We start from the raw sequence: 22,382 nt of genomic DNA, 5'->3' as shown, positions 1-22,382 counted from the left end.
TGGCCTCGCTCTACCTCACATTTTCTATCAATACGCCCTGGTTTTGAACACTCAGCGCCTCCTGGAGTTAAGGTGGCCTCCCGCCAAGGAATGGAGTTCTAGAAATGGGAGTGGCAGACCTGGAGGGACCTGCAAGAGTGGAGCCGTCGCTCCTACCTGGATGGCGAAGGTGCCCAGCACGATGGTGCAGAAGATGGGGTTGCCGAAGATGCCGTGGAAGACGTTGCGCTCGCCATGGATCTTCCGCGCGTTGATCTCGTTGAAGAGCTGCATCATGACGAAGGTGTTGAAGATGATGGTGTAGTGCTCGGAGGGCGGCGAGTGCAGGGGCGCGTTCCTCCCGCTGTCAATGTCGAAGAAGAGCTCGCCTGCAAGCCCAGGGCCGCGTGAGGGGAGCCGGGTCCAGGTGGGCGCGTCACCACCGGGCGACACGGCTGGAAGTCATGAGCCCCCCAGCCCCCAGGCTAAGCAACGGGAGATCACAGCCAAGGCCGGGTCCAGACCAGGGGGGTCTGGCACTGAAACCCCAGGACAGGGGTGAAGACATTAAGACCCGTTTGCACACTGGCTCGAGCTGGGGAAGGAACGGCTCTCGGGTCAGCCATGACCAGCTTCTGCTCCCGAGATAGCAGAGAAAGGCCCCATGAGAGGACCCCAGGTGCTGCCGTTTGGGCGCCCTCACGTGGTGACTCTTGCCCCTTGGCCACCGCCATGCCTGCACTGAACTTTGAGTCTACTCCCAGGAACATGTGCTGAGAGCCAAGCCACCACGTGGTCAAGGCTCATCAGACCCGTGGAGGCCCTCTGACGTCAGGAAGAGAGGCCACACATAGACAAAGCGACAAACCCGCCCCCACGTAAATAAAGGAATCTCCTAAAAGGAGCCGATGCCGTACAGAGAACAAAACTCCCAGGATGGCAGGGAGGTGAGGGCCGAGGGGTCCTCACCGGAAATCGGGTCCCCAGGTGCCCGTCTGTCCCTGCCACTGCCGGACAGCGCCGGGGCCTGCGGGGCTGGCCACAGCACAGGGTGCCCTGGGCCAACCTACCGACGAACAGCAGCGTGAAGATGGTAGTGAGCTGGTAGGCGGCGTGGCCCAGAATGTTCTTCATCATGGTCCGTGAGATCAGGGGCTTGTCCCGGCCATACGGCTTCCGCAGCAGCAGCGACTCAGTGGGCGGCTCTGTTGCCAGGGCCAGAGAGGCGAATGTGTCCATGATCAAGTTCACCCACAACATCTGCACGGCTTTGAGAGGAGAGTCCTGTGGAGAGGAGCCAGTTACCCCAACATGGGCCTGGAAACCCCACCGGCCCCCCACTCCTGGCAGGAGACGCAGCTTGGGGTCAATGTCACTGGAATTGAATTCAAGTGAAAATGCAACAAATCCAACCTTCCCATAAAAACGCGACATCTCCATCCCTATGTTTTCTTAAAGTTAGCAGAGAGTTTTCGCTGGGCTTTCAGATTCCTGCTCTTAAAATGTTGTCAGTCTCCCTTCTTCTCTCACCTGCTGGCAGTGATCTAGAAGGTGTGGTCCAAACTGTTAGCAGGAGGCTGCCACGCCCTGTCACTTGGCCCAGACCATAAAAGAGCCCGACAGATGCATTCCTGCACCCAAGGGCCAGGAAGAGGTAGAAACTGCACTGGACCTTCCTTCCCATCGCCTCTGACTTGTTGGTTAAAAATGAGCCTCACAGAAGACAGACACCAGGGACCATATCCTGCAGGATTCCATGCCTATGAAACTTCTGGAACTGACAGACCCATGGAAACAGAAAGCAAATGGGTGGATGCCAGGGCTGGGGGAGAGGAGAGTGGGGAGTGGCTGCCTGGTGGGTACAGGGGTGATGAAAAGGTTCTGGACTGAGGTATAGGTGACGGTTGCACAAGATGGGCAATGCATCAAAAACCACAGGATGGCACACTTTGGTTCAAATGGCTATTACGGTACAGTCTATGTCATGCGGATTTTATCTCAATTCAAAAATACCTTTGAAAGGGAGACAAATTCTGGACACTCACTAATGGGGAGAATTGGAGAACTGAAAAAGGAAAAGAGGCTCCTGCAAAGGTTAACCACGGAGTTCCCAGCAGACCTAGGACAAGCGCAAATGCAGGTCTACCAAGACTTGCACACACATGTCCACAGCGGCCACAGGTGGAAACAACCCAAATGCCCATTGATGGAGGGATGCAGAAACACAAGGTGCTTGCTCCACACAATGGAACATCAGTCCACCATCAAGAGGAATAAAGTACCTGCTACAACATGGATGGACCTCGAGAACATTGTGCTAAGTGAAGGAGCCAGACACAAACAACCACCTATGATTTGGTTCCGTGTAGCTGAAATGTCCAGAATAGGTAAGTCTGTAGAGACAGAAAGCAGATGAGCGGGTGCCGGGGGCTGGTGGAGGGGGAGTGGCGCTTCCTTTTGGGGTGATGAAAACATGACGGAACTACATAGAGGTGATGATGGTACAACACTGTGAATGTACTTAAAAGTCACTGAATTGTATACTCTCAAACGGTGAAGTTTTTGATGGGTGAATTCTATCTCAACCAAAAAAGTCTGCAACAAAAAAAACCTGGCTCCCGCCACTGGGTCCTCAGGTAGGGGCTCTTCAGCCCTCACCCTGCTGGGGGCGGGGTCCCCTGGGCTTGCTCTGCACACTGGGGTCCAGGTGCACCGGGCGGGAGGAGCCCGGCCGTGGGAGGGAGAGCCTGGGGCCTTCCCTGGGCCCCGGTGGCCCCCAGTGCCCACCTGAGTGATGCAGGCACCCGTGAAAGCCACAATCACGGCCACCACATTGACCGTCAGCTGGAACTGCAGGAACTTGGAGATGCTGTCGTAGACATTGCGGCCCCACATGACGGCCTTGACGATGCTGGTGAAGTTGTCGTCCGTCAGGATGATGTCCGAGGCTTCCTTTGCCACGTCAGTCCCCGCGATGCCCTGGGGGACACACACACCGTGTCCACGGGGCCCCTTCCCCAGCCCCCCTCACCCACTCCAAACGTGTCCTTGTACTAGAGAGGTTTTGCTCACAAACAAAGAGGGCGCCACCGCTGCAGCCGCCACCAACAAGGCAGAGCTTGCAGAGGCCCAGGTGGCCAAGATGTGAGAGAAAGAAACTTCTGGCACTCTGCAACTTGCCTCAACGCTAGCCCCCACACTGCTGCACAAAGCTTACGTCCTCCATCACAAGGCCCCACCTGGCGTGGTGAGCCAGGCTGACAGCGGGTGGCTTACCATGGCGAAGCCCACGTCCGCCTTCTTGAGGGCTGGCCCATCGTTGGTGCCGTCCCCAGTCACGGCCACCACCTGCCGCTGCTCGCCGGTGTTGCTGTCGATGATCCCTGGAACACAGATCAGGGCAGGTCTGGTGCCACCTGTGGCCCCGGGTGACCAGCCCGGGGGCGGGGGGGGGGGCAGTAGGCTCCAGTCCTCCGTGCTGTCCACCATCTTTGGGACCAAGTCCTGTGCCTTCACTGGCAGTCGCATCCCCCTTCTCCCACCCTGGCCCATCACCCAGTGCGATGATACAGGGTGGTGGGATTTCGTAGAAGGCAGGGGCTCGGCACTGGGCAACTTGGAGAAATGTCTCCCTCTCCTGGGCCCCAGTTTCCCCATCTGCTATGAAGAGAGCTGGTCTCTACTGGCGTCTTCCATTGATACTGTGAGCGCAGAGAAGTGGAGGCTCGAGCCCTGGCAGGTCAGCCCTTTGAGGGAGTCTCCATTATTATCCCCATTTTCCCGATGAGGTTCAGGGAGGGCCAGTGACTTCCTCTGAGACACAGTCTCCAGCAGCAATGGGTCCAGAGCTGAGTACCCTGAGACCCAACTGGAAGCTCAGCTTTGGGCGTCTGGGAGCAGACGACGACCCGAGGGGTGACGGCCATACCCCGCCTGCGTCCCGCCCCCCGGGGCAGGGGCAGGGCAGGGTGAGGAGTGAGCCCACTCCATTACCTTTAACCAGAGTGTGCTTGTCGGTGGGAGACGATCGGGCAAGGACCCTCAGCTTGGGCCACACCTTGTCCAGACGCTCCTGTTCTATCTGGGAGGGAAAAGCACAGACGCTGCAGAGCCTCGGTGGCAGGGTGGGCAGTCAGGGCTGAACAGAGGGGGCGGCGGTGGAGAAAGTGCCAGAACCGTGGACTCGAGGGAGGGCTGGCGGCCGGGAACTACCTCGCCTTTCTCGTTTCGGATCCGCCGGTTGAACTCCTTCCCCTCCAGGCACAGGAAGTCCTCCCCGGGCTGAATGATGCCGCACTTGGCCGCAATGGCACGGGCCGTGTTGATGTTGTCCCCCGTCACCATGCGGACTGTAATGCCAGCGCGCTGGCATTTGCGGATAGCTTCAGGGACCTGGAAGGGACAAGATGGCTGGAGCCCAGAGCCGTTCCTCCATCCAGATCTGGAGGAGGCGGGAGAGACGGCCTGTCAGCTCTGCCCCGGCTGGGAGCCTGGCCCGCAGGGAGCAGGGTGCCCCCAAGCCCAGGTGCCTCCTTCCCTGTGCTGGCCCCGGGGACCACCGACGACTCAGAACCAGGCCCTGACACCACGAGCAAGGCTGGGAGAAGCCACTGGAATGCTGTCAAGGGGCACCGTCGGAGCTGTGTGCAGCAAGGTGACCGGAGAAATCACCCAGCTCTTTCAACCTCAGTTTCCACTGGGGAAATGGAGACCCAGAGCAGCCGAGCCAGGACCAGTCCCATTAGCAGGCCAGCTGGCAGGGGCCATGCCAGTGAGCTCCGGAAGGACAAGAAAGGAACCTCTGGCCCCAGCTGCCCCGCCAGCTGGCAGGACCCACCTCGGGTTGTACCCTCTCGGGCCCTGACTCAAGGCAGGCTCTGGCCTTGTTGGCCAAGCTCACTAACATCTGTTTCCCTGCCACTTTTTTTTTTAAAATGATATAAAACCTAAGACATTTAGAGCCGTAGGCTTGACATGACAAGGCATTCTCACTGCTCATTAGAGGAAATGGGACATCACTCTGGTTCCTTAGTACCTCTCCATTTTCCAAACATAAGATTAGATTCCGGAAAAGGGAGAAGAACAAGACATCCCTCCAGTGCTGAAGGGAGCGGAGGCCAGCTGGGAGGGGGTGGCATTGTGGAGTGGAGACACTCCCGTTCCAGCGAGGAGGGGACTTGTGAGCCCGAGACAGCAGCGCAGAGGAGAGTCGTGCCGACCGCGCCTGAGGGGCCAGGAGGGGAGAGGAGGGCAAGGAGATGCGGCGGGGCAAGGAGATGAGTCCGCTGGGCCCGGCGCACCCCACTGTGGGCTCCCGGTGGGGCCGGGCTGAGCCCCCGGAACCGTGTAAGCATGACAGAGAGCACGGGAGCACGCGGTGTCCCGGGGGTGGCCTGGTGGCCAGGCCGGGGGAGCTGGGGCCAGGTGCCAGGGGGTCAGGGCAGCTGGGAGACCCCAGGGGAGGTGGGCAGCAGGCGGGGCCCGGTCGGCTGCAGGGGACCACTGGCCCGGGAGGTCCGGGCACGCTGGTGGCCCCCAAGCCAGGGTGTGGAGGCTGTGATCTCAGCCAGGGAGAGAGTGGGAAGAGGAGGGGGACCCGGGGCCCAGCCAGAGGGGCTCCCACTTCTGGGCTGGGACAGAGTGACCTTACAATCCCTGCAGCAAATATGGCCAGGCGGCCTAGAAGGCCCCGCCCCGGGAAGGGGGCTTGCGTCCCACACCCCCGGTAACGCGTCTCCTCGCTCAGCTCAAGGACGCTTTCTGTTCTTTGGGGATCCTTGAGCGCTAGAGGATGAGCTGCCGGGAGATACCTCCCTTTCCAGCAAGCTCCCCCCACCACCTCTGATGCGTCTGGGAGGAGCAGCCCCTCTGCTGCCACCAAGTGGCCGTGATGGGCCTGAGCCCTGGGAGCCCCAGGTCCAGCCTCTGCTGGCCTCCTCTGTGTGGGCTCAGCCCAGGCCCGGCTCGTCTCTGGTCTGAAAGGCCCTTGGCCTCCAAGCCAGGTGGCAGGAAGCTCCCTCCGTCTGCAGGCGCCCTCTCCCTCATCGGGTGACTGTCCTTCCTCGCCTGCCTCCCACTGGCTGAGGCCCGACAGCACAGCAGGCAGCCAGGTGTCTGCAGGAGCCCCCAGGCCCTCTGGCGTAAGTACAGCCTGCCTACAGGGTCCATGCGGCTCCCCAGGGCAGAGACACCCCCCTGCCAGGCCCTCCACAGGCTGTAGCCGTCCCAGGCCCCCAGGCATCCCGGCAAGTTGAACAGCACCCTATCGGCCTTCCCGCCTGCCGTCAGCACCTGGGGCTCCCCTCCTTGGCCACTGCGCGGATGGCTGGTCCCCGTGGGCTTCTGCCTGGCTTCCCCACCTGCTGCCCAGCCTCTCACTCAGCCACTCTCCAGCCAGAGAGGAGCAGTCCTGCCCCCTGGGCCCTTTTGCCAAGGCCGTTTCTGGATCTTAAACGAGCTGCCCATTGCCTGGCCTTGGCGGCTCTCTCACCCTGTGCTTCTAGCCGCCGGGACAGCCACTGAGGCTGAGCCTTCAGGGTGACCTTCAGGGAACTTTTATCCATGTTTTCTCTGAGATGAAAACGTATAAAAACAATAATATCCCTCTCTGAGAAGAGCACGGACCGGGGGAAGGGCTGGGCCTCACCCCGCCTGTGTGCAGCCCTTCTGGACTGTTCCATCCGGCCCCCAGCCTAGCCTCATTGGCGCTTCTGTAAATGAGCTGCCGTGGGCCAGAAGAGGGCCTCTGCAGCTCTGCCTCAGAGATCTACAAATACGTCTCAGGCCTCCAACCTTACATCGATGACTAGAGCTTCAGTTTGCAACAAATATTTATGCTGGAACTTAGGGGAAGCTTGCAGGGCTCCTTGGCCCAGGGGGTCAGGCAAGAAGGGCTCCCCGTGCCGTGCGGCTGCCAGCCGCTTCACACCTCACACCCCTCCATCCGGGCAAAGGGTGGAGGTGGAAGGGCTGGGGGGTTTGTTATGATGCTGTAGAAATGGCCTTGGCCAGGGCCCTGGGGGTCCGTGAATGTCGCCTTCCTGGGTCTGTGAGACATTCCAACAGGAGCTCTGGCTTTCCGGCAGCTTCATTCAGTCCCAGTTATCTGGATGGAAAAGTCTAGAGCTGCTACTGTCGACACGTCCCAAGGAGTAAGGAGAGGACAACCATCACCCTGGAGCGGCCACCTGGGGTCTCTGTTCAGGTGGAGAGGCCATCGGGTCTATGCAAGGGCCGCATGGCTTTAGGACTCGGCTCGCCGTATGGACACAGCCTTCCTCTGCGCCTCAGTTTCTCCTTGGTCCGGTGAAGGGAAAGGCCCAGTCCCTGTGTCCCTGGAGGTAGCCCTGCCTCCCTCAGCGGCATCCTGTGCCCCTGCTCTCCAGGCAGCTCCTCTCCCCACCTGCCTTCTCTGGGCCCATTCCTTGGCTCTAAGTCTCTCTCCTTGCCTTTGCCACCACCCGCTTCCTCCTGGGGCCAACTCCGGGTGCCCCTTCTCTGCACACGATGGTCCCTATCTCCTTGGAATTCGGGGATGCGCTGTCGCTGATGACCCCTGACTTCTGAATGGAGGGTCTGTGGTGTCTGATCCAGTACGTGAATGCCTGTCTCCCGAGGGAGAGCTGAGGGCAGCCCGTGCACGCACATGTTTTCAGGCTAATTGGCAGGATCAAGGTGCCCGTGCTTCTGACACGAGGTGGGCGCCACTGGAGAGGCCCTGGGAGAGAGAGGATTGTTCCCTGCCTCACAACCTGCACCCCCCGTGCCTTGCACACTCTCTCTGGGGGCTGGTGTCCTGCAGCTGCCGCCAGCACCCCGCTCCAGGGCCAGCCTGGCAGGCTCTCTCCCTCGGGGGTCTTGCATCTTGAAGGACCAGCACCGCCTCCATTGCTCTTCCTCTCTGCACCCTGACCAACCTCTGCCCTGTCGCTCCGTTCCCTGTTCAGCAGAGCTCTGGGTGAAGTTGCGTCCACACGCTGGCTGCCCTGCTCAGCCACACGCCCCTCACAGTCTCCCCTCCCCGCCCGGCCCCTTCCTTGGAGTCTCCTTCGCAGGCTCCTCCCACCTGTGCTCCGCTGCACCCACGACCATCACTCATGAAAAGACGCCTCTGGAGAATGTCTCTCTGGCCAGGACCTAACCACGTGACATCTCCATGGGGATGTCCCGAACCTCACTCGGCCCCAACCAAACCCTCGACTGAGAACTGCCTTCCCCTCCCCCAGCCCCCCAAACACCATCTACCCAGTTCTCGGAACCAGATCCCTGGGAGTTGTCCCCGGCTCCTGCGTCTCCCTCACCAGCCCCTCTGGTCCATCAGTCCTGCGGGCGTTGGCAGCCGTCGAGGTTCTAACTGCCGCCCTCTCTTACCTGGCGGAGGCCAAGCAGGAGGGGGCCTTCCAGACGGCAGGACCGAGCCTCCTGAAGGGTGCAAGGGCAAGAGGACGAGGGTGGGGGTCCAGTGTGCCGGGGAAGGTCTGATCTGGGGCGTGTTGGCCATGCCCCTGGAGGACCCCGAGGCTCTGCCATCGCCCACCCTCCCCAGTTGGTCCAACTCTGGCGGGCTGCCATTTGTTCTGCCTACAAAGTCTGGCAGGGAGTGGCGTGACGGCCAGGAGGGCAGGAGAAAGGGGCAGTTCCCTCCTTGCATTTACGTCTAAAGGCCTCACCACCGAGGCCAGACGCGAAGAAGCGTGGCCCCTCCACCCGTCCCGACAAGCGGGCAGCTCACAGAGGGGCTCTGGCTACCTCGGGCCGCACGGGGTCCTCGATGCCCACAACGGCTATGCAGGTGAGGTCGCCCACGACCTCGTTCTCGTTGTCCCAGTCGGGCTCCTGGGCAGCGGAGAAGTCCCGGTAGGCGATGCAGATGGTGCGGAGCCCATCGCAGGCCATCGGCTCGATGATCTTCTGCACCATGTCGTCCCGGTCCCGAGGGCGAAAGCTGCGCAGCTCCCCATTGCTGTTTAAGATGTTGGTGCACCTGGGGCGGACAGAACAAGAGGAGCCCTCGCCGTGAGGCGGGGGAGCCAGGCCTCCGGCTGAGCCCTCCATGTGATGCAGTGGAGGGCTTCTCCCAGAAGGGGGCGCTGTGCTTGTGCGCGGCCTAACAGTGTGCCCCTCCACGTTCTGCCCAGAACCTCAGAATGTGACCTTATTTGGAAAGAGGGTTGTCGCAAAGTTAAATGAGGTCGCAGTGGAGGAGCGTGGGCCTTTAGTCCAATGCCTGCTGTCCTTATAAAAAGAGAAGCGGGGGCTTCCCTGGTGGCGCAGTGGTTGAGAGTCCGCCTGGCGATGCAGGGGACGCGGGTTCGTGCCCCGGTCCGGGAAGATCCCACATGCCGCGGAGCGGCTGGGCCCGTGAGTCATGGCCGCTGAGCCTGCGCGTCCGGAGACTGTGCTCCGCAACGGGAGAGGCTGCAACAGTGAGAGGCCCGCGTACCGCAAAAAAACAAAACAAAAAAAGAGAAGCGGACACGTCGAGACACAGACACAGGGACAAGGCTGTGTGACGATGGCGGCAGAGATTGGAGAGATGCAGGTACAAACCGAGGGAGGCCAAGGGTGGCCAGCCACCACCGGCAGCTGGGACGGACAAGGGAGGATCCTCCCTTGGAGGCCTTAGGGGGAGGGCGACCCCACCCACACCTTGATTGAGGACTTCTGGCCTCCAGCACTGGGAGAAAATAGGTCTTTGTTGTTTGAAGCCCCCAGGATGATGGTACTTTGTTCCCACAGCTCCGCACAGACTCGACGGGAGTTGGGGGGCTGTCACTCTTGCCCCGTTGCGCTTTAGGGAGAGAGGTGGGACATCAGCAAAAACCGAATGCCACGGAGCAGGGCCACGACAAGGCAGCGACCACAGAAGGGCTGGGATGGGGAAGGCTGGCAGGATTCAGGTGCAGAAAACGAAGGAGCAGAGGAAACACGGGCCCCAGAGGCTGGCATGGCAGACGGACAAATGGGGGCCCCAAGCAGACTGGTGAGGAAGGAAAGAAGCCGGCTGTGGAGGCCACGGGAGGAGCCCAGAGGTCCTGCTCGGGACTCTGTCCCGAAGGCCCCAGAAAGCCGGGGGTGAGCACGGCAGCACAATCAGGCCAAGTCTTAGAAGGGTGCGTGGGCGCTGCAGAGGCCAAGGCCAAGGGGAGGTGTGAACGCTGAGCGGGTGCGGGGCATGGTGCACTTGGAGGCAGAGCCGTGTGTCGCCCACCTCAGTTTCCCTAACAGCTCTGCTGAGATACAATTCACACAGCACACGACTCACCCGCTTAAAATGTCCCATGCAGTGGCTTTTAGTATATTCACAGTTGTGCTACCATCACCACAGTCAACCCGAGAACGTTTTCACCACCTCTAAAAGGAACCCCGCACAAGCGACAAAAGACAAAAAGAGATAAGCTGGACGTCACAATTGAAAGACATTTGTGTATCCAAGGACAATCAAGGCAGTGAGCAAAAATCTATCGAGGGAGTGAGAAGACGGCAGCCCACAGAACGGGAGAAAATACTGCAAAACCAGAATGTGTTAAGGATCTAATACTCAGAACATACAGAAACTCTTACAGCTCAACAATCAAATGACAAAGAATTCACATCCAAGATGGGCATGGGCTGGAATAGATATTCCTCCAGAGAAGACAAGCAAATGGCCAATAAGCACATGAGAAGGTGCCAATGTCACTAGTCATCAGCAAGATGCAGATGAAAGCCACCATGAGATCCCGATGGCTATAACAACAACAACAACAACAACAACAATAATCAGGTAATAACACGTTGGTGAGGATGAGAAGCTGGAACCCTCGTGCACTGCTAATGGGGAAGTAAAGTGGGGCAGCCCCTGTGGAAAACAGTTTGGTGTTTTGTCAAAAAACGAAACATGGAATTACCATATGACCTGGCAATTTCACTCCCAGGAATATACCCAGGAGGATTGAAAACACGCGTTCAAGCAGAAACTCACACATGACCACTCAAGGCAGCGTGATTCACAGTCGCCGAAGGTGGAAACAACCCAAGTGCCTGTCGCTGCATGACTGGGTAGGCAGAATGTGGTCTACCTGAGCCATAACAAGGAATGGATGAGTGAAAAAAGCCGGGCGCAAAAGGCCACATGTACCGTATGATTCCATTTATAGGAAACGTCCACAGAGACAGAAAGCTGATGAGTGGCTGCCAGGGGCTGGGGGGAGGGGGAGGGGTGCTTGTGTAACGGGCACAGGATTTCCTTCGGGGCGATGAACTTGCTCTGGGACTGGGTGGTGGTGATGGCGCACAGCCGTGCGAATGCACCTAATGCCACTCCACTGTCCACTTTAAAGTGATGAAAAGGGCCAGTTTTATGCTATGTCTACTTTACCGCAATAATACAACCAGAAATGCCACACGCTTTAGCTAGCCCCAGCCCCGGGCTGGGTCCTGCTGCCCACTCACTTTTTCAGCAGGATCTCCGAGGCGCCCTTGCTGAAGAGGCGGAAGCCGCTGTCGGGCATGCGTATGACTGTGCTCATGGACTTGCGGACCGAGTTGAAGGTGTACACTTTGTAAAGCTTATCTTCAGGAATCTGCTCCCGCACGGGCTGGAAGTCCTGCTTCAGGTCCAGGACGAAGCCCAACAGAGCGCACTCCGTCTTGTTGCCCACTTGGCGTGGGAGGGCGCCTTCCTTCTCTGGAGGCTGCGAGGTGAGGAGAACCAGCATGGCCCTGGAGGCCCAAGGCCACCCTCCTTACTGTCCCCGGGCCCAGCCCAGCCTCGGCCGCCACGTCTTTCAGGTGTGGTGGCAGGGAGCTAAGGAGGGCCTCCAGTACGGACTAGATGGGCAGGTTTTCCACGACTCACTGGGCTGGGAAGGGCTTCCAGAACCTGCAGGCCCCGCCCAATGTCCGGGGACGAGGAGGGAGACCAGCACCCCAGAAACGATTGTGGCTCTCGGCTCAAGAGTCCTTAAGAGAACTTATCAAGCCCCTGGTGACGCCCACGCCGTAGCCGGGCCAGGTTCCCTCCCCTCATCCTACCCCCGCCTCGGCCCGCCCTGGCTCCCAGCTCACTAGTATTTTGGTGGTGTAGGCACTGTTGATGGAGATGGCGTGGACCAGGAGGTCGAGGATCTTGGGGGTCAGGGCGCTGGGGGCCGGAACCTCTTTATAGTGGGTGTCCCCGAGGTAGGACTGCACCACGGTCATGCGGTTGGTGGTCAGCGTGCCTGTCTTGTCTGAGCAGATGGCCGTGGCATTGCCCATGGTCTCACAGGCATCCAGGTGGCGGACCAGGTTGTTGTCCCTCATCATTTTCTGTAAAGGGCACAGATGGAGGCTTGGGTAGCCAGCTGTCCTCGCGGGGTGGGGGAGCACAGCGGCATGTAGGATTCTGCTCCGCCCACCAGCTTCCCTCGCGGCACTAACGGCCCGGGACCTCGGGCAGCAGGTGCACAGCTCAGATGGCAGTGGGGTGGTGGTCAAGCCGAGGCAGCGGGCCTGTGAGACGTAAGGACTCTCGTCAGACAGGCCGAGCGGTCGACTCTGGGTGGCCACTCTCCCTGGAGCGCAGCTGGAGCCTCCCTGCTGCCCAGAGCCCCCTCTTGGGTCACCTGCAGTCCCCGTGGCTCCCCTGCCCACCCCGATCTCTGCCCTGCCCACCGTCTCCCAGGGGCCCCCTTTCCCCCTGCCCCCACCTCAACTCCCCGGCCCCTCGGCGACCCTGCCCACATCCTGCAGATGCTAGCTCGTCATCCCCCCCGCCCAGGGAGCCAGGTGGGCAAGGATGTGCAAGTCCAGCTCCACGTCCCTGCTTGGCCTACCGTTCTTCCCCTGAGCAATCCCAAACTTTATCCAGTCCTTGCTTCGTCCAAGTTGCTTAACGGCTTTGCACCACAAGTTCTGGGTCTGTACCCCGGGATCGCGGAATTCTTATTCGTGTCATGTTTATTTTATTACCTTGACAGAGTAAGCTAAGGAGATGGTGACAGCAAGAGGCAGGCCCTCTGGGACAGCCACAACCAGCACGGTGACACCGATAATGAAGAACTTGACGAAGTACTGCACGTAGACAGGTGTGCACTCTGCCAGCCACGCCCGGCCATCCACCACGAAGGTCTCGATCACGAAGTAGAGGGCCAGGATGATGACGGTGACGGCAGACATCACCAGCCCTGCCCAGCCACATCAGAGGCCACGGAGCACGGAGGCGGGAAGGGTGGCCGGCAGGGGTGAGGGAGGGGAGACAGCAAGAGGGAAGAGCTAAGGGGCGCTGCAGCCACATTCCCGTGGCCCCGAGTCGGGGGAGGCGCTCCTGGTCTCTGGCCTTACGGAGCTTCGCAGTCCACGCTCACCAGAGGGGGCGGAACCAGGCCCTGAAGGCCATCACCTGCTCCCAGCCCGTGCCCTTGCTGCCTGGCCCACACCCCACGTCACATCCCTTTCCCACTTGTTCTCCTTGGTCCGGCCTCGAGTCCGGGAGCCCAGTGTCCGCCCCTGCCCGTCGGTGGCCCCTGGGCCGCCCCCTCGGCTGCCCCCACCTGCTTTCCCGATCTGCACAGCCAGTTTGGTGAGCTTTCCCTGAAGGACCGACTTCTCCTTCTTGGGCACGTTGGCTTTCTTCTTTTCCCGCTCCTCCGTCTCCCCACCTTCTGCACTCTTCAGGGGCTGCATCTCCATGGCAACGGCCCCATCCTGCTTCTTAGCTGCACACAGAAGAAACCCGCAGCCCAGGTTAGGGCCTGGCCGCTGGGGTGACGGCTGCAAGGGGCTTTCACGGAGAAAGATATGCCACACCATCCGAGAGGAAACAGGGGGCTCTGTCCTCTCCCTCCTCTCTCATCAGCCCAGGCCCTCCTGAGGTGGGCAGCAGCTCCAGCGCTGTCCTGGGCAGGACAGAGATGCTTCTCGTGGGGCCTCGCAGGGGAAGGGAGGACAGACACAAGCACTTGGGCACACAGACAGCGTGGCCAGTCCTGTAACGCCCCAAATCTCAATACCTGAAAGCAGAGGCCTGGGGCCCATGGAATGTTCCAGAACCCAGAGCTGACTCTTGCCCACTGCTGTCTTAGCCATGTTCCCACTCCCCTCAGGGAGGCCCAGGAATCCCCGCGCTCTCCTCCCCCGCTCCCCGCTCAGGCCGTCTCTCCTGCCAGCCCTCAGGTGGACACCCCTCGGGCGGATGCCTGGACTTCCATCGGGGCCCCAGCTCGGCACGCGCGCAGTCCTCAGCCCATGCCCCGGCTGCTGGCGGGCAAGCCTTGCACCTTTCTCTCGCCATGGGGCCTTCCCTCCTCTCCCCTAGGTGCCTCTCCACCTCCTCTCCGGAACCGGCAGCCCTCTCACAGCCCCCTTGGTGGACCCTAACGTGGTGGTGCTGTGTCCCCTGCCCCACACCCGCCTCTGGCCCGTCCACCGCCTCACACGCCGCCCCATGTCATCTCATCCGTCCCCCACCCGCAGGGGGCACCCAACCCTGCCACTCGTCCTTGTCCCCCCACCCAGTGGGGCTCTCAGTGCCTCTGCATGCCTCCTGCCACCATGCAGTGTCAGCCGCTCCCTCTTTCTCTGTCTCCCCGCCCATCCCTTCTCCCCTTGGCTGCCTGAGACTGCTCACCGGTGGCCTCTTCTTTCCATGGCCTCGGGCCACAGCCTCAGCGACACTCAAGGTCCCACCCCACTGGGCCACTCTAGCCTCTACCCCACTGACTGCCACTCCCTGCCCCTGCCCGGGGCCCTGGCCATTGGACTGTCCTGTCCCAAGTGCCATCCCAACCCCAGCCGGCCTCTGAACTCCAGTCGTCTGTCTGCGTTCCTGGGTCCCACACTGCACTTGAGTGTTGCCCCGGGTTCACGTCTGTGGATCGTGACCTTCCTGAGGGCCAGGACCGTACTTTATCCATCTCTGGATTCCCAGCACCTTCAACCCTTCACCCTGGCTACAGGGTATCGGCACCCACCAGGCATTCCGGCTGAAAGGGGCGCAGGCCTCGAAGGCTCAGCAGATAGGCAGCCGAACCAGGAAACCCACAGGCCCGATTAAGTCTCAGTTTCCTCAGCAGGATGCTGGCTCACGGGCCATATTTGCGCACTTCCGGCGGGGTCTGCAACCGAGGCGGGCGGCCCCCCACCCTGCGCCGCACCCTCTGCCACCCATCCTGAGCGCAGGGCGCGCGTTACCTTTGGTCTGGCTACTCTCCATCGCCCCATCCTGCTGCTTGCCTACAACGGGAGAGGAACGACAGACACGGAGACTTGAGAACACCCATGTGGCCTTGGCACACACGCGCACACAGGACAGCGGGGCACAGACAGTGCAGCCAGTGAGTGTGGTGAGGGCGGCGGGCGGGGGAAGAGGGCCTGCTCTCCAGCCCTCCAGAGAAGCCGCGGGCCAGCCCTGGACAGACCCTGGCTCACGCATGGTCGGCAGTGGGAGGTTTCTGGAAGGGCCGGCACCACGGGTAATGAGAGCTGCCAGGTGTCAGGTCCCAGCTCTGCTGCCTCAAACAGGGCCCCCCAGTCGGGATGGGTGCTCCCCCCAGAACCAGTGTGAGGGGGTTGACCTAGATGGTTCCTAAGTCCTGGTGGCCTAGAGATCAGCTTTCTGTGCAGCGTGGCCAGCAGTCAAGTCTGTGGGCGCTTTAGAGGATAAAGGAGCGAGACGGCTAGCCTCGGGGCACCCACAGTGCTGGAGGGGGCGGCAGGGGCACCGGCCGGGCTGGGCCCCACTTGGAGCTGTGCGGGCGCGCCTTCACAGACGTGCTCTGCCACCATGAAGCCCACAGCTGGGTGCTAGGGACTGGGGCAGTGACCAGCTTCCCCAGGCCAAGGTCAACAGTGATGGCTGTGCCTCTGGGGCCGGGAAGGACTGCAACTCTGGGAGGGCCCAGGAGAGCCGGCAGGTGACGGGCTCTGAGCTGGGGGTCAGGCTCCGCCCCCCAGCTCCACCTGCCTCACCTGCCCCAGGGCAGCAGCCGGGAGAGCTCTCTGCAGGCCACACACACACTGCCCTGGATCCAGAGACGACCAGCCTGGGACAGGAAGGGCTAGTGGGCCGGCCTGTCAGCCACGACCCAACAGCTCATGTCACTGGGGACCCAGGGACACAGACCGGAGGCCAGGTGGCTCCCAGGCAGTGGGGTCTGGTCTGGGGGTCCCAGGGAGGAGGGAGAGGTCCCCTCGCAGCCCCAGTGGGGTGTCAGTTGGGCCCTGTGGGGCATTCATAGGTGAAGAAGATTTCTGGGGCGGGGCAGGGGAGACACCTGTAGACACACGGTGGGTGACAGTGCAGCACAGTGCGGGCGTGTTGCCCTGGGGCCGTGGCAACTTCTGGAGGAGGGAGGGAGGTTTGAGATGAGCACGGTGGGAATGGGAAGACGAGGGCTGGGCCTGGCCTGAGAAGGGGCATAGCTGAGGCAGGGGAAGGAGTGGGGAAAGAGGTCAGGGCCGGAAGGCAGGAGACAGGCGGGCGAGCAGCGCCCTTGATGGACAGATCGAGAGGTGGCGGGGGGCGTTGAGGGGGGATGCTGAGGGCGAGGTGCCACCTTCCGGTCTCTGCAGCGGCCAGGGCCTTGGCGGAGACGTGGGGGAGGCGAGGGGTCGTGGGTGCCACTGCCCCCTCCCCGGAGCCTGGCCATCTCTGCCTCCCCTGCAGGGCCCCCCCACGTTCCCCTCCTCCAGGGAGCCAGCTGCTGCTGGTGTCCCCTCTGACTCTCAAGTGGCACAGCAAGCCAGGGAGAGGAACCGGGGCTGGGGGAGAGCCGGCGGCGGGGGGGCCTGGAGGGGTCTTGTCAAGGTCGAAGAGAAGGGGCCTAGGACCGAGTCCTGAAGGATGGTGACATTTAAGGGAACCTAGCGGGAGGGGAAGAGCCTGGGAAGGAATGTGGAAGAGGCGTCCTGCCGAGCAGCCGTCAAGGACTCCAGTCCAGCCCAGAGGAGGCCCAGGGCCTGCCTACCCACCCACTTGCCCTCCTGTGGGCCCCAGGGTGCTGGCTGTGGCGAGACACCGGGCTGAGCCCCGCGGGGAGGGGGGCCTGGTGTGGCCAAGGTGGCCGAAGGTCCGCCGGTGCCCACTGGCTGTGAGGGGTGGGCCGGGTGGGCCAGGAGCAGGGAGGAGTCCAGGAAGGGAAGCCAGGCCCAGGCTGCCAGGAGGCGGGGCCCACGGAGGCTTTTAGGCAACAGCGGCTCATCCGTTTTTCCTCCCTCACGTGCCCAGGTCCGGGAACACGAGTGCGCCTTTCCTTACGCTGACTTGTCCCCACGTTACTGGGCTGGGCGGACCGATCCCGCCTGGCGACCCGCACGCCCTGTCCCCAGGGCCCTGGCTGCGCGCTCTGGCACATGGTCTCCCCGCACTCGTGCGTGTCTTTGTCCTTCTAGTGGGCCCAGGCGGCTTCCCTCAGGGGTGGGGTGCACGTCTAGAGAACGGCATTCCTTACCTGGTTTGATGGCAGGAGTGGCCTGAGGGGAGACCCAGGCCAGAGCAAGGCGAGCAGATGCAGGCCTGAGTCGTGGGAGGGAGCGGGGTCCTGACTGGGATGGGGGCGGGGGAGGATGCTGGCCGAGCTCCAGAGCTTTGTAAACCCTGTTCTGAGGAGTGGAGGGGGCACCAGCCACGCCTGGGGCTCGGGACGCTGGCAAGAGGAGGCGGCTGGGTAGCCGTGTGCCAGGTAGGCCAGGGTGAATACAGAGCTGGGCCGTCAGAAGACATCTGTCCCTCGACACTGCTCTCCCTTAGGGTGAGGGCCCTGGCCCCATCTCAGCTTCCTCTGGCCCTGGCTGTCCTTTGGGGTGTCTAGTCCTTTCTGCTTGGGAGCCCTCCACCTTTGGCTGCATGGCCTGTTTCCCTAGCTGCCACGTTGGCCTGGGGCCCTCAGTGCCTCACCATGTGGGCTGAACACCCCCAAGTCGGGTGCCTGGTCCCTGTCCCTCCAACCCCATTCCTACCCAGGCAGGGCACTCCCCCGACCCTGGCACCCACGCCCCCAAAGCCTTAGGGGAAGAGCCATCCGAGGGAAACTGCCTCACACAAAACGGGGGGCCCCAACCTGCTGGCTCTGGGGCAAAGACCCCAGAAGAGGGGTCTCCAAAAGGAACCAGGAGACGGTATGGCCTCCCACCCCCTGAGGGCTGGTTCTCCCCAGTGCCAGAGCCAGGGCCTGGGCCAGCAAGGGGCCGTCACCAGGCAGGCGCGGAAGAGAGCACAGCTACGTATGAGGGCCAGCGGCCTGGTGGCACTGGAACTGCAGGGTACTGTTGCCTTACCTTTCTTATCCTTCTTCTCCTCCTCTCCACCAGCCCCAAGCAAGGTAAAGATGATGCCTGTCTGAGAGTTCACACCAACGGCTGTCACCACCATTCTTCCAGAACCTTCCATGACATGAGTGCCTGGCACAGCAACACACAGAGGCTGAGACAGAGATCTGCACCGCTGGATGGGAGGCTTGCTCAGCACCTACAGGTTTTGTCCCGGGCATTCCAGGAGCAGGGACTCTGGTCCCGCTGGGCTCACCTGACAGCAGCATGGGGTCTTTGTCTGCCGACTTGCGTACGTGGTCCGACTCGCCCGTCAGGGAGCTCTCGTCAATCTTGAGGTCATTGCCCTGGATGAGCACGCCATCGGCGGGCAGCAGGTCTCCTAAGGCCGGCCAGGTGGCCAGAACCACAGACCATGCGTCCAGGAGGCCTTCCTCCATGCCGCCTCCCATCTCCCCCAGAGGAGGTCCTGTCGGGTGTGCGGCCCTCTTCCTTTGCTCTGCTTTCTGGGGGTACCCACCCACTCCTAGCCCTGTCATCCGTCTTCCAGGGAATGGGGCCCACAGGAGCGCCCTGCCGTGCTGGGGAGGCCCTCGACAGGCTGTGGGGACAGCCTGCTCCTGGGGCGCTGAGGCCGCTGACACGCCCTGTCTTTGCCGGGCCTGCTGCCCGAGCTGCCCGCCTGCAGCCTCCCGCCCCACGTGCTCCCCGGAGAAGGCCTGCCCCTGACGTGGGAGCTGAGCCCCTCCGCAGCGTGGGTGGCGATGGGCGCGCTCACCATACTTGACCTGGGCGATGTCCCCTACCACCAGCGCAGCCACCGGGACCTGCAGGAGCTGCCCGTTCCGGATGACGGTGAACTTCTGCTCCTGTTCGATGCGGCTCTGCAGGCCCCGGAACTGCTTCTCCTTGCTCCAGTCGTTGAAGGCCGTGACCAAGACCACGCAGATGACAGACAGCAGGATGGCGGCCCCCTCAATCCAGCCCGCCTCGGCCTCCCCTTCGTCTTCTGCCCCAGCCGACACATTCCCGCACGCTGTGCCCGAGGACAGGAGGGAAGGGCAGAGGTGGCAGAGAAGTCCCTCGGCCACCTTTCTTCTCTCCGTCATCTCAGGCTCTACCCCTCCCCTCCTCCTGCCAGCACCTCTGCGCTGCCACCCGCGTCCCGCCCCCGTCCACCAGGTCCTCCTTCACCGCCCTTCCCAGACCTGCCCCTCACCTTCGCTCTCCTCTCCAGGTGGCGCATAGAATGAGAGGCCCAGGGATACGATGGCGGCCACCTCCAGGATGATGAGGGTCACATCCTGCAGGGCCTCCCATACCAGCTGCAGGAACGTCTTGGGCTGCTTGGGAGGGATGAAGTTCTGCCCGTAGATCTGCCTGCGCTTCTCCAAGTCATTGGTGTTGTCGGCCAGGCCTGTGCAGTGTGGGCACGTGGAGCAGAGGCACAGAAGGAGAGGATGGGAAAGGCCAGCCCCGCATCCCCCTGCCCCTTTCTCCGTGCCTGTCTTTCCCTCTACACCGATAGCTCCCAGAAAGCGGGCACTGCACTGGCCTGGCACCTGGAGCCCTTCTGCAAACCCTGGGGGCATGTAGGCGGGAGCGCTGGCAGCCTCTCCAGCTGCCTGGAGGGCACCGGTGCGCGACCGTCGCGGTAACTCGGAGCCCGAGCGCAAGGAACGGGGGACCATCCTCCTGGTGTGCCTGCGGAGCTCCAGGAACTACAGTCCCCTCCGCAGCCCCGACAAGCTGTGTGAGCCGGGAGGAAGGGAGGGAGGGGGGCGGTTTGCGCAGCGGCTCAGAATCAACACCCACAAAGGGGCCCGCCCCAGCTTTTGGAAGCTGGGCCCTGACTTCTCAGTCTTGGGACGACCCACTTCCCACCCAGGCCTGCACCAAGGCCGCTGGGTCTCTCCTTGTAGAGCATGAGTCTCCTCAGGCCCATTCCTGAAGGTACCGAAAGCTTCCATGTGGGACTGGTGTCCAGGCCATTGCCTCCGAAGGCCAGGCATCCACTTGGCCATCTTCCCCAGAGGCAGGCAGATGGGATGACACAGTCCCCTGGCCCCGACCTCAGCGCTTGGGACTCTGCTTCCTTCCAGGCCCATCCACGGGCCCCCCACCCCCCACTCCCCCCAAGCCTTTCTGGCTTCTCTGCCCCCAAGTGCCTGGTCCCACACTGACACCTCGTGGACAGACAGTGGCTTGCAGTTCCCAGACCTGAGTAGCTGCCGCTCCCCAGGCCTCCAGCGGGGAGGGGAGGGGCAGGGGGTGGGCAACCAGAAGGACCCGGGTGCCAGCCCTTGGGGTGCCCCCTGCTGGCTTGGAAAGCCACACAAGACCGGGTCCCAGATGAGTTGAGAACAAGAAAGTGCTGAGTGTGGTGCAAAGGGGTTGGAAGGAAGGAGGGTGGGTGTGTGCTGGACAGGGAAAGGTGGCTTCTGGGGAGGGGAGGGGGGGGGGAGGAGGCGGGGGGGAGGGGGGGAGGGGGAGGGGGGGGGGAGGGGAGGGGAGGGGAGGGGAGGGGGAGGGGGCCCCTCGGGGTGGAAGAACTGACAAGAGCAAAAGCCCCCAGACACACTGCCTTGGCACGTCCCCCGAGCTAGGCCATGACCGCACACTGTCCGCCCCCCGCCCCCCAGCAGGAGCCACAGCTGTCTCTGCCCTTCCCCTGCCTCACTGTGCCTGGGCCCGGCCACGGCTCAAGTTTCTGGAGGCTGTGGAGTTGGGGGTCTGGGAGAAGCTCAGGACCTCAGCTCCTAAGGGCTGGGGACCCAGCTCAGGGCCCATGTCCCACTCCCTTCACCTACAGGAGATGTGAAAAGTGGGGTTGTTACTAGGAAGGTCCTCGAACCCTGAATCTCCCAGACACTCAGGGTCTCCACTACCCCCGCCCTGGGAAAGGGCACTGATCTGGAGGCCCCGAGAATGATAGAGGAGAGCCCATGGGTCCTCGTCACGCCTCAGGAATCTGCATCTTGCCTGCCCTGCCCCCTATGCCCGGCTGGTCCCCGCAGGAAGCTAGGCCCCCAGGGCCCCTTCCCCAGGAGCTCCCTCCCTCCCTCCTTCCCTCAGCCCGTCCCTTGGCCTTGGTTTGCCCTTGGTGCGGCAGCAGTGCTTCTCTATGCCTTGCTCTAGACCAGCCAGAGGCCCTGGCCTTCCTGTGGGTTCAGGGGTCCGGAGAGCTGCTGTTGCCGAAGTGCTTGCTGGGGTGACCGAAGGCAGCTGCAGCCCCTCTGGCTCTGAGCACGCACTGGTCCAGCAGGGCCCCTGAGGTGGCCCAGGTCCTGGGTGCAGGGGCAGTGGCCGGCAGTTGGCATGGACTCAGGTGGGCACCCTGCCCAGAGCAGAGGCCAGATGCCATCAGAATTGGATTAGGACCACATGGGGCAGTTCTCGGCTAATCTGCCCTCTCCTTTCCACGAGTGCCAGTGGAGGCCAAGCGGGGGAAGGGCCGGGGCCCAGGTCTCCGCAGCTCGGCCTAAGACCCAGGCTCCCTGGCTTCTGGAATCCTCCTGGATAGCTGAAAATGCCCTGGTCTCCTCACCGTCCCCAGAGCACCAGGGGGTGTGCGGGGGGCCTGGGCTCAGCTAAGTCGCCCCTCCCCCAGCTCAGGTCACTGCGTCTGAAGCAGGAGCGGGGCGTCCAGGCGAGAACTCTGGGGCCTTGAGGGCTCCCAGGGTCGGAGACGGGAGGGTGGTCCTCGAACCGCTCGTTCTTCGGGATGCAGACCAAGCCAGGCTGGGGTCTCTCTGTTGGGGTCACCCACCTGGGCACCCGCCCTTCTTTACGCCTGCCCCTCCGCAGGCACCGGGCGAGCGCCAGAGCCTCTGTGGCAGAATCGGGCACGTTCCCAGGGGCCTTGACATTTTAAATATTTAACAAGGCCTGACAGGCAGAGGAAAGAGCTACCAGCTGAAGCCCATCTGCTTCCTTTTATCTGGGAGAGGCCAGAGCCCTTGTGGCTAAATGGCCCTCCACCCCGGCCTCCCCCCCAACCCCGGCCCCAAGTCCGGGGGCTGGGGGGAGGGGATGGGTGAGGAGGAGAGCAGGAGAGAGCTCCTCCGGCCCTGAACCAAGCCATCTGCCCCGATCACACACCCACACCAGGCCGGGTCCCTTTAGAGCACAAAGCAGGAGAGACCCAGGCGGCCCCTCAGAGCTCCTGAGCTGGC

General features: G+C 62.2%; 1 protein-coding gene across 6 annotated transcripts in view; it reads right to left on the bottom strand.

Annotated features, from left to right (window-relative positions):
* The window catches only part of ATP2B3 (ATPase plasma membrane Ca2+ transporting 3), a 41,145-nt gene that overhangs the window by 17,463 nt on the left and 1,300 nt on the right, over positions 1-22,382 (bottom strand). For 4 of the 6 annotated variants that reach the window (XM_027097912.1, XM_027097913.1, XM_027097914.1 and 1 more), the window contains exons 2-17: positions 19,427-19,624; positions 18,986-19,243; positions 18,464-18,589; positions 18,217-18,339; positions 15,133-15,174; positions 13,494-13,658; positions 12,913-13,127; positions 12,028-12,270; positions 11,413-11,654; positions 8,728-8,962; positions 4,192-4,371; positions 3,973-4,060; positions 3,256-3,362; positions 2,767-2,958; positions 1,050-1,263; positions 157-368 (exon numbers count right to left, since the gene is read on the bottom strand). In XM_027097912.1, the coding sequence (XP_026953713.1) occupies positions 157-368; positions 1,050-1,263; positions 2,767-2,958; positions 3,256-3,362; positions 3,973-4,060; positions 4,192-4,371; positions 8,728-8,962; positions 11,413-11,654; positions 12,028-12,270; positions 12,913-13,127; positions 13,494-13,658; positions 15,133-15,174; positions 18,217-18,339; positions 18,464-18,589; positions 18,986-19,243; positions 19,427-19,624 (2,840 nt within the window). The remainder of the gene's footprint in view (positions 1-156; positions 369-1,049; positions 1,264-2,766; positions 2,959-3,255; positions 3,363-3,972; positions 4,061-4,191; positions 4,372-8,727; positions 8,963-11,412; positions 11,655-12,027; positions 12,271-12,912; positions 13,128-13,493; positions 13,659-15,132; positions 15,175-18,216; positions 18,340-18,463; positions 18,590-18,985; positions 19,244-19,426; positions 19,625-22,382) is intronic. The other 2 variants (XM_027097915.1, XM_027097918.1) reach the window with 1 other exon arrangement.

Source organism: Aethalodelphis obliquidens, unplaced genomic scaffold (genome assembly GCF_003676395.1).
Source record: "Aethalodelphis obliquidens isolate GAN/ISIS:26980383/991018 unplaced genomic scaffold, ASM367639v1 scaffold118, whole genome shotgun sequence".
NCBI classification, from domain to species: Eukaryota; Metazoa; Chordata; class Mammalia; order Artiodactyla; family Delphinidae; genus Aethalodelphis; species Aethalodelphis obliquidens.
Note: the sequence above shows the minus strand (reverse complement) of the source record. Positions and strands in the feature narration are given on the sequence as shown.